Raw genomic sequence first — 11,825 nt, 5'->3', positions numbered from 1 at the left:
GCTAATTTTGAGGACGTTCTTCATTTTGAGTTCGTTGTAGGATTAAATCGAGCTTATCTGTATGGGACATAATTAGAGCTTTATGCTTACCTGGTCATTTACACCTCAAAGCCAAAAATACACTAAAGAGTGATCCTAATGATCCTATCTCTCTGAGAGACCCCTTTGCTTCAAAACCAGCGGCATGTTAAAAGGAACGCACAGCGGAACGGCCTGGAGAAGCGAGTTCCCTGGGAGGCATTGGGAGCTGAAGGCCCCCGTGTCTCAACACACTTGTCAGGAGTCACCATATTTTAGAAGCAAAATTTATGACTCCGGAGGAATGATGGAAGTGTGTTTACGTCACAAAAGCTCAATGTTTTCATTGAAGTGTGTGCTAGCCTAGAGGCATCTTTACCCGGTACAGGGAGTGGGACGGTGTTATCTCAAGTGATCTAAAAAGTTCCCGTGAAACCCTGAAGAATTAGCCAGCTTCCACAAGACACAGTGACTGGTACACCAAACCTGCCGTCCACCATTACTGTGTGATCTGAGGTTTACACACCACCTATCACGGCCTTGTAAGGGGCTAGACTTAAATCGTAAACTTGTATTTATTAGTATGTGTGAGAGGCCTCCATTGGGGGTGGGGGAGGCACGTGTGCCACGGTGTGAGTGAGGAGGTCAGAAGTCAACGGTGTAGCTGGTTCTCTCTGCTACCTTCTGTGAGTTCTGTGTGTTCAAACTTAAGTCACCAAGCTTGTGACCTTCGAGGGCATTTCTCACAGGCCCAGAACTATTAAATATTTTTTAATAGTTTTCTAATGTTTGGAAAGAAAATGCCCCCATCAAACCTAGGGTTGTCTTGAGACAGTGTGGTTCTGTGAGACTGCCAAGCACATAGGGGTGCTGTGAGAAATGAGATTAAAACCCAAATCTTTATCTTTCTTCGTGTTTGCCCAAGCGTGGTCTTTTCCCCCCAAACGAACAGAGAATGTGTAACGTTCATTTCAAAATATATTTTCAGGATTCAAATAGGCTTTCGTTTAAGCCTCTAAATTTGAAGGAAGTATTTGTTCTTACACTACCGGCTACAATGACTTAATTTTTTCCTTTATCGTTTGACACGGGGGAACAAACAGGCAATCATGACAATCTGTCTTCTTTTCCTGGCTGTCCATTCCCAGAATTGTCATGCATTTGTGTTATTCTGATTTCTCTTCCTTTCTTTGTCTCAGCGACGTCGGCAGGCAGCATTTGCACGTAATTCTTGAGAACGAGTAGACGTCACTGGCCATGTGCACAGAACCCAGGTTCCCATTTCACAGCAAGTGAGTGGCAAACGCAAGAGATAGGGCTTTGTAGAGAGACCAAACAGACAAGGCCTTGTTTCTCCTTCGCCCGAGAGCACAGGGCACCCATAGTGGAGCTGTAGTCAACTAACGTCCGGGTAATTTTAAAGCTGTGTGTCTATGTGAAAATTACAGGAGGAACAGTGACGTGTTTGTCAAATTAATATGAGCAAATAATAATATCAAACGTAGATTAGGATGTTGGATGCTTCGACGCACAGGTCGAGCATTACCGAGGGCCAGTTTCTCTAGGCGGCTTTCTGCTCTCATCTTTATAGTCTCTTCCAAAGTTCTCTGTCGATCCATCTGCTCACTAAGATTCCCACTGAGCACAACGAGTGCCATTAATGGCTGCATTTGGCCCGTAATGGGCTCGTTAAAATGTCCTTCACTGTAATTTGGAAGTGGGGGTTAATTAATACTGCTGATGTGTAAGTACGGATAGAAATGATTAGAACAGCCAATTGAAAGACTATGTTTGCACTAATATCCTGTGGAATAAGACTGATGCCGTTACCGCCAGATTTTGTAAGTAAAAATGTGTAATCCAAGCTCCTCATTGTTGACCAAAAATAAAAAAAAATCTAGTCACTGTCACTGAGGATACTTAATCTTGTAAGGCAGTGATTTTAGGTTGGAGAGAGAGACAAACAATTTTCCAGTAGTGTTGATCCTTTCCCTTTAGCACATTTGGGTCGCTCATGTCTCCAGGCTCTCCTCAGATGAGCTGCTTTGGAGCTGCCTTCTTCCAAGGAAGAATCTCCAAGGAATCAGTCTACCTCGTGGTGGGTAGACAGGCCAGAGCTGGAAGCGACGGTTGTTTGGAGGGAAGAAAGGTATGTTAGGGAACCTGGGGTAGAAGCCGGGCCTCCTTGGTGGAAAATAAAACGTGGGTGTCCTTGTGACAGGCTGGGCCCTTGTTAGCTGATTCCTCGTGGTGGGAGGAGGGGTGAGGGTGATGATCTGGCAGTCCGTAGGGTTCACGTTATTCTGTGAGCCACCAGGAGGGGTCATTACATCTTGTCCTGTGGGAATGAGAATGTAGGTAAGGAAATGGGCCTAGCAACAGAAGCAAATGAGTTCAATCCCTCAGGGTAAGGGTCGGAGAGAGATAAGAATAAAACAGAGACGTTTCCAAGCATGACTGAACTTCAGTAGTCCAAGGAGATGACGCACGGACATGGCTAATGATCTACGTTTCTGCCTGGGGAACTGATCCAAATCAAATAAATACATATTTATCAAAAAATACTAGTTCAAGCACGGTCACAGAAGCCTGAACAGTCCAGATACCCACCAATAGGAGAATAGCTAAATAAACCACGATATTCGTTATTAGTACAATGATATAGTTCCAAGGAATGAAAAACAAAAATAACCAATACCTAGAAACCCAGACAAATCCATGCTATAATAAACAAAGGAAATCAGACACAAGGAGGATACATTGTACAAATCCGTTTATATGAAGCTCATGAATAAGCAAAATGGAGCGAAGGTTAAAAAATAAATCAGAGGGGTTGGGGATTTAGCTCAGTGGTAGAGCATTTGCTTAGCGAGCTCAAGGCCCTGAGTTCGGTCCCCAGCTCTGAAAAAAAGAAAAAAAATCAGATGGAGGGTCAGCGCGACGTGATGTTGTGGAGGAATTAACGGAGAAAATCTTTAGCAATGTTCTACACCTTGACCTCAGTACTCATTGAGTAGATTGGACATATGTAACACACATACACATATGTGTGCATGCCATATGTGGTGAAGCCTTTAAGGCTGAGGGGCATTTTCATAAATGATTTAAGAATCACTGAAACAAACAGAATTTATTCACTATTAAGAAAATAAGAAAAAAAGAAAATAATGCTGAAGGCCAGTGCACACATCTTGGTTTTGAGAAGAAGTTTGGACGTAGCCAAGGGTCAGTTCTTCCCGTGCCTGAGTCACCCAACTGAGTTGGTCTTGTAAAAGTGAAGTTCTGCTGTGCAGAGGTCTTTGACCTAGAACATATCAATCTAGACACGAGAAGACTGGGCAGATGCGAATGGTGGAAACGTGGACATCCTCCAGGAAGCTGAGAGTTCTGGTGAGTTCAAAACCAAACTCAAACCCAACCTAAACCAACCAACCAAACAAGCAAAACCATAGGTCTTCCCCTCCCTGGACAGTTGACTTAAATCTCTTGGCTACACCGGGTATGATTATCTAACTGCCAGAGACCTTAGTTCCTTTTTAATTCGCAGTTCTTAGAAATGTCAGCTTTGGACACCTGGCTATGTCGGATTGCACTGTTGATAGACACTCAACACGGGCACTAGCTAGTCACTGAGGAATTAGATTCTTACTTGGGAATTACTATGAAGACACATGGGAGATGTTAGTAAGAGCTATGGGACAGTGGCTGATGTGTGACTTTTTTGGCGAGTTGAATTCTGATGGAGAGGTCGTTCTCCATGTAATGCTGTGGTAAGCAGCTCTCTTCCTCCTCCTCCTCCAGATGGTATGTATATGCATGCCACCTTCTATGTGTGCATGTACGTGCGTGACTATGTAAGCACGCGTGTGGAGACCAGAGATTGGTGTTGGGTATCTCGACGCCTTGATCTGTCTGTACCTTATTTATTGAGGCAGGATCTCTTACTGAATCTAGCACTCTCTGATTGAGCTAGTATAATTAGTCAGATTGCCCTGGTCAGTGGCTGCTGGAGAGGAAGTCATTGTCTCCAGGGATGGAACCACCTTCACAGGTGTATAGGGATGTAGAGACCTTCACACCCATGTCCACCACGGCCTTGGTTAAATCCGGCAAAACAAGCACAAAGCAAAAACAAAAGTCGTGAAAGCGGGGTGGAGATTTGTGGGAGCATCTGGGAGGGGTTGGTCGTTCATAGTGGGGTTTGGTAAGAGAAGGTAGAAGGGTGGGTGTGATCAGGCCTGTATGCAGTTGTAGACAATGTCATACTCGTAAGTTAATCATTTTATAAGGGCAACTATTTTTCCCACACCGATCCAGGCTACTGAATATTAGGTCAAGAAACATCAACTTGTAGAAGATGACTAAATCCCGCAGCATTCATTCTTTCTGATAAATTCCTAACTTTCCTCACTTGGAAACTTTACACATCCAGAATCTAGCCACTAGGAGAGAAGTTAGCCTTGCTGAGAAGTCCCATCCTGACAGCTGACTATCAGAACAGGCTCAGCAAGGCCTCTGCCATCCGGTGAACTATCCCGCTTTATAAACATACCAACCGCCACCTGCTGCCTAGGTTCATCTTATTTCTTGATGCCTGAGGCTGATTTCTTTTCTTTTTTCCCCATCTTTATTAACTTGAGTATTTCTTATTTACATTTCAATTGTTATTCCCCTTCCCAGTTTCTGGGCCAACATCCCCCTAGCCCCTCCTCCTCCCCTTCTATATGGGGTTCCCTCCCATCCTCCCCCCCATTACCACCCCCCCCCAACAATCACGTTCACTGGGGGTTCAGTCTTAGCAGGACCCAGGGCTTCCCTTCCACTGGTGCTCTTACTAGGATATTCATTGCTACCTATGAGGTTAGAGTCCAGGGTCAGTCCATGTATAGTCTTTGGGTAGTGGCTTAGTCCCTGGAAGCTCTGGTTGGTTAGCATTGTTGTTCATATGGGGTCTCGAGCCCCTTCAAGCTCTTCCAGTCCTTTCTCTGATTCCTTCAACGGGGGTCCCGTTCTCAGTTCAGTGGTTTGCTGCTGGCATTTGCCTCTGTATTTGCTGTATTCTGGCTGTGTCTCTCAGGAGAGATCTACATCCGGTTCCTGTCGGCCTGCAGTTCTTTGCTTCATCCATCTTATCTAGTTTGGTGGCTGTATATGTATGGGCCACATGTGGGGCAGGCTCTGAATGGGTGTTCCTTCTGCCTCTGTTCTAAACTTTGCTGAGGCTGATTTCTAAGTCCCATAGTGGTTGGTGCTAGAGCATGTAGCAGCTTTTCTACCAGGACGAGCTATTTAGCTTAGTGCTCTCTTCTGGGAATCCACAAACAGCTTACCTATACCACCCACTCAGGACAGTAAACAAGACCATATACATATGTTTTGATATTATCCCAGCAAGCCAATCGCCATGATGATGACATTGGGTTACGACTTAGAAACACAAGTGTTCTAAAATGTAAGATCCGTGGCTGGGGCTCTGGCTACTCATCTGGAGGACTCAGGTTCAATTCCCAACACACACACACAGTGTCCAACAACTATCAATCCAGTTCCAGGGGATCTAACACCCTCTTCTAGTCCTCTTGGGCACCGGGCATATAGGTGGTGTGCAGGCAAAACCCTACATGTAAAGTAAAAATTTAGTGTAGGAGTCTTAGGGGTTGGTTTGGCAATCTGTCACATGTTACAGAGGCAAGCCAATCCATGTGAACCAATGCTTTCTGATTTCTTCCCCTCACTCAGCCGACCCCACCCAACTGTCTTTCTACCCACTTCCTGATGTCGTTACCTTTGTTTTCTCCTCTGACTGCCTTGAAAATTCCCATCTTGATTTATTTGAAGAATTCTACCTCTCCAAGATTACCCAATGTTGCATTTCAGAGTGAAAACTAGGGCAGTCTGCCAATAACGTTTTAGGTTCTTCTTTTGTTAAAGAGGGATGCAAACTATGTGCCCGTTCAAACAATTAAACAGTGATGTCCCCACTACCCCAAAATGCTAATCTGGCAAAAGTCCTTAATATTTCTGGATTTAAATTTTGGCTCCCGATGCCTAGAGTTCCGTTTCCTACTTCTTACCCTGGATCTCTCATGTGGTCCCCAAGTCAGACCTCCTTAGGGAGATCTTCCCTCCCTGGATGCTGGGTGATGGCCACTTGCGAGGCTTCCATAGCAGCCTCGACTTAGCCATGCTGTCACCATTCCTGAAATACCCACCACACCATCGTATACACTCCCCTACTCCAGTGCCCGTGGAAGAATTAAATTGACGGAGAGAAAGCCCCATTTCCATAATTGCAAAGATTAGCACATATTTCCCATACGTCACACACTGACATACCAGCAAAGGCACTGTACATCAAAGTCGGGCATCCTGAAAACTTAATAAGACCAAAGTAGGTCACATGTGTTGACTTAAAAAATAGCTGGAGAGGCAGGGCAACGTGATGTTCCAGAGGCAGGACCCCTGAGTTCTGCTTCTAATATTGTGACTATGGGCATATCACCTCAACCCTAAGGTCTTTTTCCTCATTTGCAAGAATAATATGGCCCATCCAATGGGCTTGTGAAGTGATGCAAAATAAGATACAAATGGTTCTGGAAGTTTCCCTCTGCACAGTACACATTTAGTGAGTTAGTGATCATTATTGTTAATTGCTATGGCTGTGAATGTTGTAGCAGGACTTTTAGCAGCACAAGCTTCATTTCTTAGGTTTATCTGTTTTTATTTTATATATGACCTGTGCGTCAAGGTAAGGATAGGACTAGAGCACATCATTTCTATAAGTCTAGGGACTCTATGATGAGGGATTATTGACTCTGTTGGCCACTGCCGATGTCCTCAGCTCCTGGATCACTCCCTGGACGGCAGTATTATCCTTGAGTACTTTTTGTGTCACTGAATGACTAGGCAGACCCTGGTTGTTGTTCTTGGTGTTTTTGTGGTACTCAGCAAGAATTTAATTCCTGTCTTAGAATGTTTTAAATAATAATTTATATTTAAAATTATAGTATTGTATAACACAGGCCAAAATATTGTTTGAAGTTTGGATATCAATTTTAAATGGGCTTATTATAGTCTAGACGTGAAGTTTATAACATACCCCCAAACTAGCTCGTTCTTTTAAAAAAGAGGCAATGACGAGAAGATCTTTTTATAATTACCTGTACTCTGCGGTTTTTTGGGCAGTCAAGAGCTGTTCTGTAGGGAGCTGTAGTGAGTTTTAGAGCAGCGAGCTTGGGTCTATGCCTGCCATTCTTCCTTACTGAGCGCCTGGAGTCTTAGAATTCCCACTCCCATTCAGACTTTAACCAACGCTGTGGTTAACTGACTCATAATAGCTATAACCTAATTCATTCTGTGGGCTCAGAAAACGATTGGCTATTTTTGTCGAATCCATCACTTCAAAGATAAAGAGTTTAGAGCCTGGAAAGTGGTCCCTAGCCCCCCCTTTCAGGATGTTATATGTTGGTTCACCGGTGTGCACATCCCATGTCAGGGGCTGAATTAAATGCCGTGATGACAAACACACAGTGCCTGCCCCCGGGGACTGGAAAGAGACCACAGACAGACAGATGTGCAACACAGAGAGGAGCGGAACGAACACTGGCGGTGAAGGACAGATTGCTGTGACGATAAAGATGTGAGAGAGGGAAACAATCTACTTCACAACAACAGGTCTCCAGAAAGACTGGTAAATGTCACATCACAGTCGCACTCAAATGCTGTTCCTAGAAGCGGAATTGCAGAACAGGAGTGAGGCAGGAAAGGAGCAATGGTTGCCATGGAGGGGAAGGGGCATAGGGACACATGTGATCCTGTTGGCAGTCAGTCCCAGGACAAGTAGAAATGAGGGATGACCTAGATCCTGTGCTGCCAAGCTCAGAGACCAAATCTCACATTTCAAACGACATTTTTATCTGTTTTTTCTAGGGGGGACATTGTCTCACTATGTAACCCTGGCTGTCCATCCTGGAACTTGCTACGTAGACTAGGCTGGCCCTGAACTCACAGATATCTTTCTGCTTCTGCTTCTTAGTGCCAGGATCAAAGCACCACCGTGTCCGGGCCTCAAAGGATATTTCTAGATATAAATAATCAAAATCTCTAATCTCATTATAACCTATTTAACTATTTTCAAAGCCTTGAGAGGACAAAATGAAATGGCAACAAAATTTGCCCTGTGACCACATGCGCCCCATAAACTGGAAAGAAGGTAGACGCTCTTTCAGCAGATTTTCATAACCTCGCCTTAGAAACTTGGGAGCTGTGGCCCTGTGATGGCTGTATTTTGTGCTGGGTTAGGGGGTCTCTTGGTATCTAACAACAGGTTCTGATGCCTCTCCCTGTCTTCATTCTGTCTCAAACACTGTGTGAGGACTGCAGGGAAAACGCTGGAGGATGAATGGAGTCTCCTTGAACCCCTTGAAAAGCTTCCCTAGGTCAGGGCATGTGAGGGGTGAGAGGCTCTGTCTGACTCTGGTTCCCTCCTCACTCAACAGCGTCTAGTTCTGCAATTAAGGTCAACTGTGGAAACAAATGCTAGGTCCAGGGCCCCCAGGCTCTCTTTCCTTCTCTCCGATCTTTTACATCTTCCCTTGGGTAGGGACTTGGAATCCGATGTTAAGGCTCAGAGCATCTGCAGGGTCAGTGGTGGGGAGAAGAAGAGAAAAGGAGCGAGGTTCTCCCTCAGCCTCTGGAAATCTGCTCACCTTGGTAGGGCCAAGACTCAGCCCATCAGGTAGGATTCAATAAACAGACTGAGCATGGACAGCTGGCTGCTGGGGACGGAAGGAAGCGGACAGCATCGCAATTCCGAGTTAACGCTGTTAGCTCGATAACCATGGTAACAGCAAGAGCACTGGTGTAGTGCTTTTAATGGGAGGCGTTTGCATACAGCTCAGTGGTCCTCTCCAGCCCCGCACCAATGCAGAATCATGGGTAATGCTCAAGTATAACCTGAAATCACAGAGCTAACGCTAAGCCTCCAGGCGAGCAAACCCAGCCTTTCATTTCATTCACACAGGCGGATGGGGGCAAACGTAAACATTTCCAATCTGTGGAAATCCGTAACCATGGAAGCCACATTTGCTCTTCTGTGTGGTATTAGTTATATAACACACACACACAGTAGGTAAAAACTCAGACGCTTACCTTTCGCCGTAGTTACCACCAGCCAGCTAACCAGTAACCAGGAGAAGTGGAAACCAGGAGCCATGGCTTCTGCCCTGAGCTCTCACTGCTCTGGACCCAAGGCTGCTTTAAAGGAGACTGAGCGAGTAGCCAGCAGCCTGAGTCAGACAATTTGCATTTGCATAGTGGACCACAACCACCTGGACCTGTGGTGGGAGAGTAAGAAACTCTCAAGGAAATACCAGACAGTCTTCGTCAGCCTGAAGCTTCTGGTAATGCCAGGTAAACGTCATGCACCTCTCTTCGTTCTGGACTGAACAGAGCCACCTTACCTTCGCTGTCCTGTCAGTTCCAAACACTCCCCACCTCACTGCCTTTTTCTCCTCACTGCCTTTTCTTCACTTGTACCCATGGCTCTCCCGCTGCAAGGGAACGTATCTTGGTTACTATTCTACTGCTGTGACAAAGCGCTCTAACCTTATAGAACAGTGGTTCTCATCCTTCCTAATGCTGCGGCTCTAATGCAGCTCCTCATGTGGTGACCCCCAAATGTAACTATTTCATTGCTGCTTCATAACTGCAATTTTGCCACTGTTGTGAATCCTCACGTAAATATGCAGGATATCTGATATGCGACCCCTGTGAAAGGGTCTTTTAACCCCTAAAGGTGGTCGCAATCCAAAGGTTGAGAACCACTGTTCTAAAAGTAAGAGTTTATTTGGGCTGACAGTTTCAGATGATGAGCCCACGACCACCATGGTGGGCAAGCATGGTAGCAGAGAGTCAGTCATGGTGCTGGGGCCTCCACAGGCCTGAGACAGGGAGAGAGAGACACAATGTGAAGTGGTGTGGGCGTTTGAATCTTCAAAGCCCCACCCTTAATGACACACCTCCTCCAACAAGGCCACACCTCCTAATTCTTCCCAAATAGTTCTACCAACTTCAAATCAAACATTCAAATATATGGGCCTATTAGAGCCATTGTCACTCAAACCCCCCACAAAAAGAACTACCTTGGGCTGGAGAGATGGCTCAGTGGTTAAGAGCACTGCCTGCTCTTCCAGAGGTCCTGAGTTCAAATCCCAGCAACCACATGGTGGCTCACAACCATCTGTAATGAGATCTGATGCCCTCTTCTGGTGTGTCTGAAGACAGCTACAATGTACTCATATATAATAAATAAATAAAATATTTAAAAAAAAAAAAAAGAACTACCTTAGCTCCTCACTGTATAGCTTGACTTTCTGGAGCAAATCATGAGGACAGAGATTTCCTGATCAGGTGTTTGAAAAGGCTGCTGTTAGCTCTGCTCTGTGTCTGCCCATGAGGGAAGGGCCATGATTAGAAGAGTGTCTTTCCTTGTGGCCACTGTGGTCATTGTTTAAACAAAAGCGAAGAAGCTTGGAACATAACTTAGTAAGCCTACTTTCTAGACCTTCGCCTAAGTCACCAACTTGCTTGTAAGATGAACATGTGTCTTGGTCACTGTTACATTGCTGGGAAGAGACACTAAGACTAAGGCAGCTCTTACAAGAGAAAACATTAAATGGGGGCTGGCTTATAGTTTTAGAGGATTATTCCGTTACCACCATGGCAGGAAGTATGCCAGTGTGCAGGTAGACCCTGGAGCTGAACCTGAGAACTACATACTGGTCGATAGGCAGAGATGTCTGGGCTCCACATGGGCTTTTGAAACCTCAAAGCTCACCCCCAGTGACACACTTCCTCCAACAAGGCCACTCTCCCTAATCCTTTTAATCCTTTTAAATAGTTCTACTCCCTGGTGACTAACTATACAAATTTATGAGCATATGGGGGCCACTCTTATTCGAATCACCACAGCCTGACACATCTGTGCTTGGCGAGTCTCCTGAAAAGATTCTTTCAGTTGCAGAGAGTAATAGGAAGTGGTCACGGGTATTAAGAGTCTGGTTCTTGTTAGGAAAAAAAAAAACCCAAACCTAATATAATTTTCTTTTCTCACTTGCCATTTGATTATCGGTTCTAGCCAGCATGGTGGCAGTAGCCTGTTATTGCAAGTATTTGAGAGGCTGAGGTGGAAGGAAGGCTTGAGCCTATGAGTTCTAGACTAGCCTAAGCAACATAGTTTGGGCCTGCTGTCTCAAGCAAAACAATATGTACTTTTATCAGTTCAGAGGCATGATGGTTGAAGTGGCATTTGTATTAGTTGGCGTTCTGTCACTGGGATGAGATACTTGAAAATCAATTTATAAGGTAGAAAGATTTATTTTGGCTCATAGTTTAGAAGTTCTTGTCCTTGGTCAGCTATTTCTGCTGCTTTTGGACTCTGGTGAGATCATTATTGTAGGGGCACGAGCTGCTCATCTCATGGTGACCAGGAAGGCAAGGGGGAAGGGCTAAGGGTCCCAGCATTCCCTTTAAGGGCACCATCCCAGTGACCTAACTTCCATCTACCAGTCTTCATCTGGTAGAGGTTCCACTACCGTCAGTGATGCGCCAGGCTGGAGACCAAGGCTCTTTAACACAAGGGCATTTAGGGACATTCGAAACCTGAACTGTCGTAAGTACCTCCCTCAGAGAACAGTGAATAGAGAGAGGCGTTGGCACAAAGCTCAAACTATTGTGCTAGTCTGTGAAGGGCGTGCTTGTGTTTCTTTCTTTTTCTATTAAATTATCATATCTTCAATTCAGAATGT

The 11,825-nt window shown here is 45.2% G+C and overlaps 1 protein-coding gene across 1 annotated transcript; it reads right to left on the bottom strand.

Annotated features, from left to right (window-relative positions):
• Positions 1-1,800: 1,800 nt before the first annotated feature.
• Positions 1,801-9,388, bottom strand: Odaph (odontogenesis associated phosphoprotein). The gene is made up of 2 exons (XM_032916049.1): positions 9,169-9,388; positions 1,801-2,356 (listed from the first exon to the last, which is right to left on the bottom strand). Exons 1-2 carry the CDS (start codon positions 9,230-9,232, stop codon positions 2,031-2,033), a joined length of 390 nt encoding a protein of 129 aa, XP_032771940.1. The 5' UTR covers positions 9,233-9,388; the 3' UTR covers positions 1,801-2,030.
• Between the last annotated feature and the right edge of the window lie 2,437 nt (positions 9,389-11,825).

This window comes from Rattus rattus, chromosome 11, assembly GCF_011064425.1.
Source record: "Rattus rattus isolate New Zealand chromosome 11, Rrattus_CSIRO_v1, whole genome shotgun sequence".
Classification (NCBI taxonomy): Eukaryota; Metazoa; Chordata; class Mammalia; order Rodentia; family Muridae; genus Rattus; species Rattus rattus.
This window is presented reverse-complemented; position numbering and strand designations above follow the sequence as displayed.

What these genes read in the sequence shown, in the direction of transcription:
- Odaph (XM_032916049.1), bottom strand. Translation starts at nt 9,232, where the DNA reads ATGGCTCCTGGTTTCCACTTCTCCTGGTTACTGGTTAGCTGGCTGGTG. An exon ending in GGTGGTAACTACGGCGAAAG is followed by an intron (nt 2,357 to 9,168) that starts GTAAGCGTCTGA and finishes TCATTCCCACAG; the next exon opens with GACAAGATGTAATGACCCCT.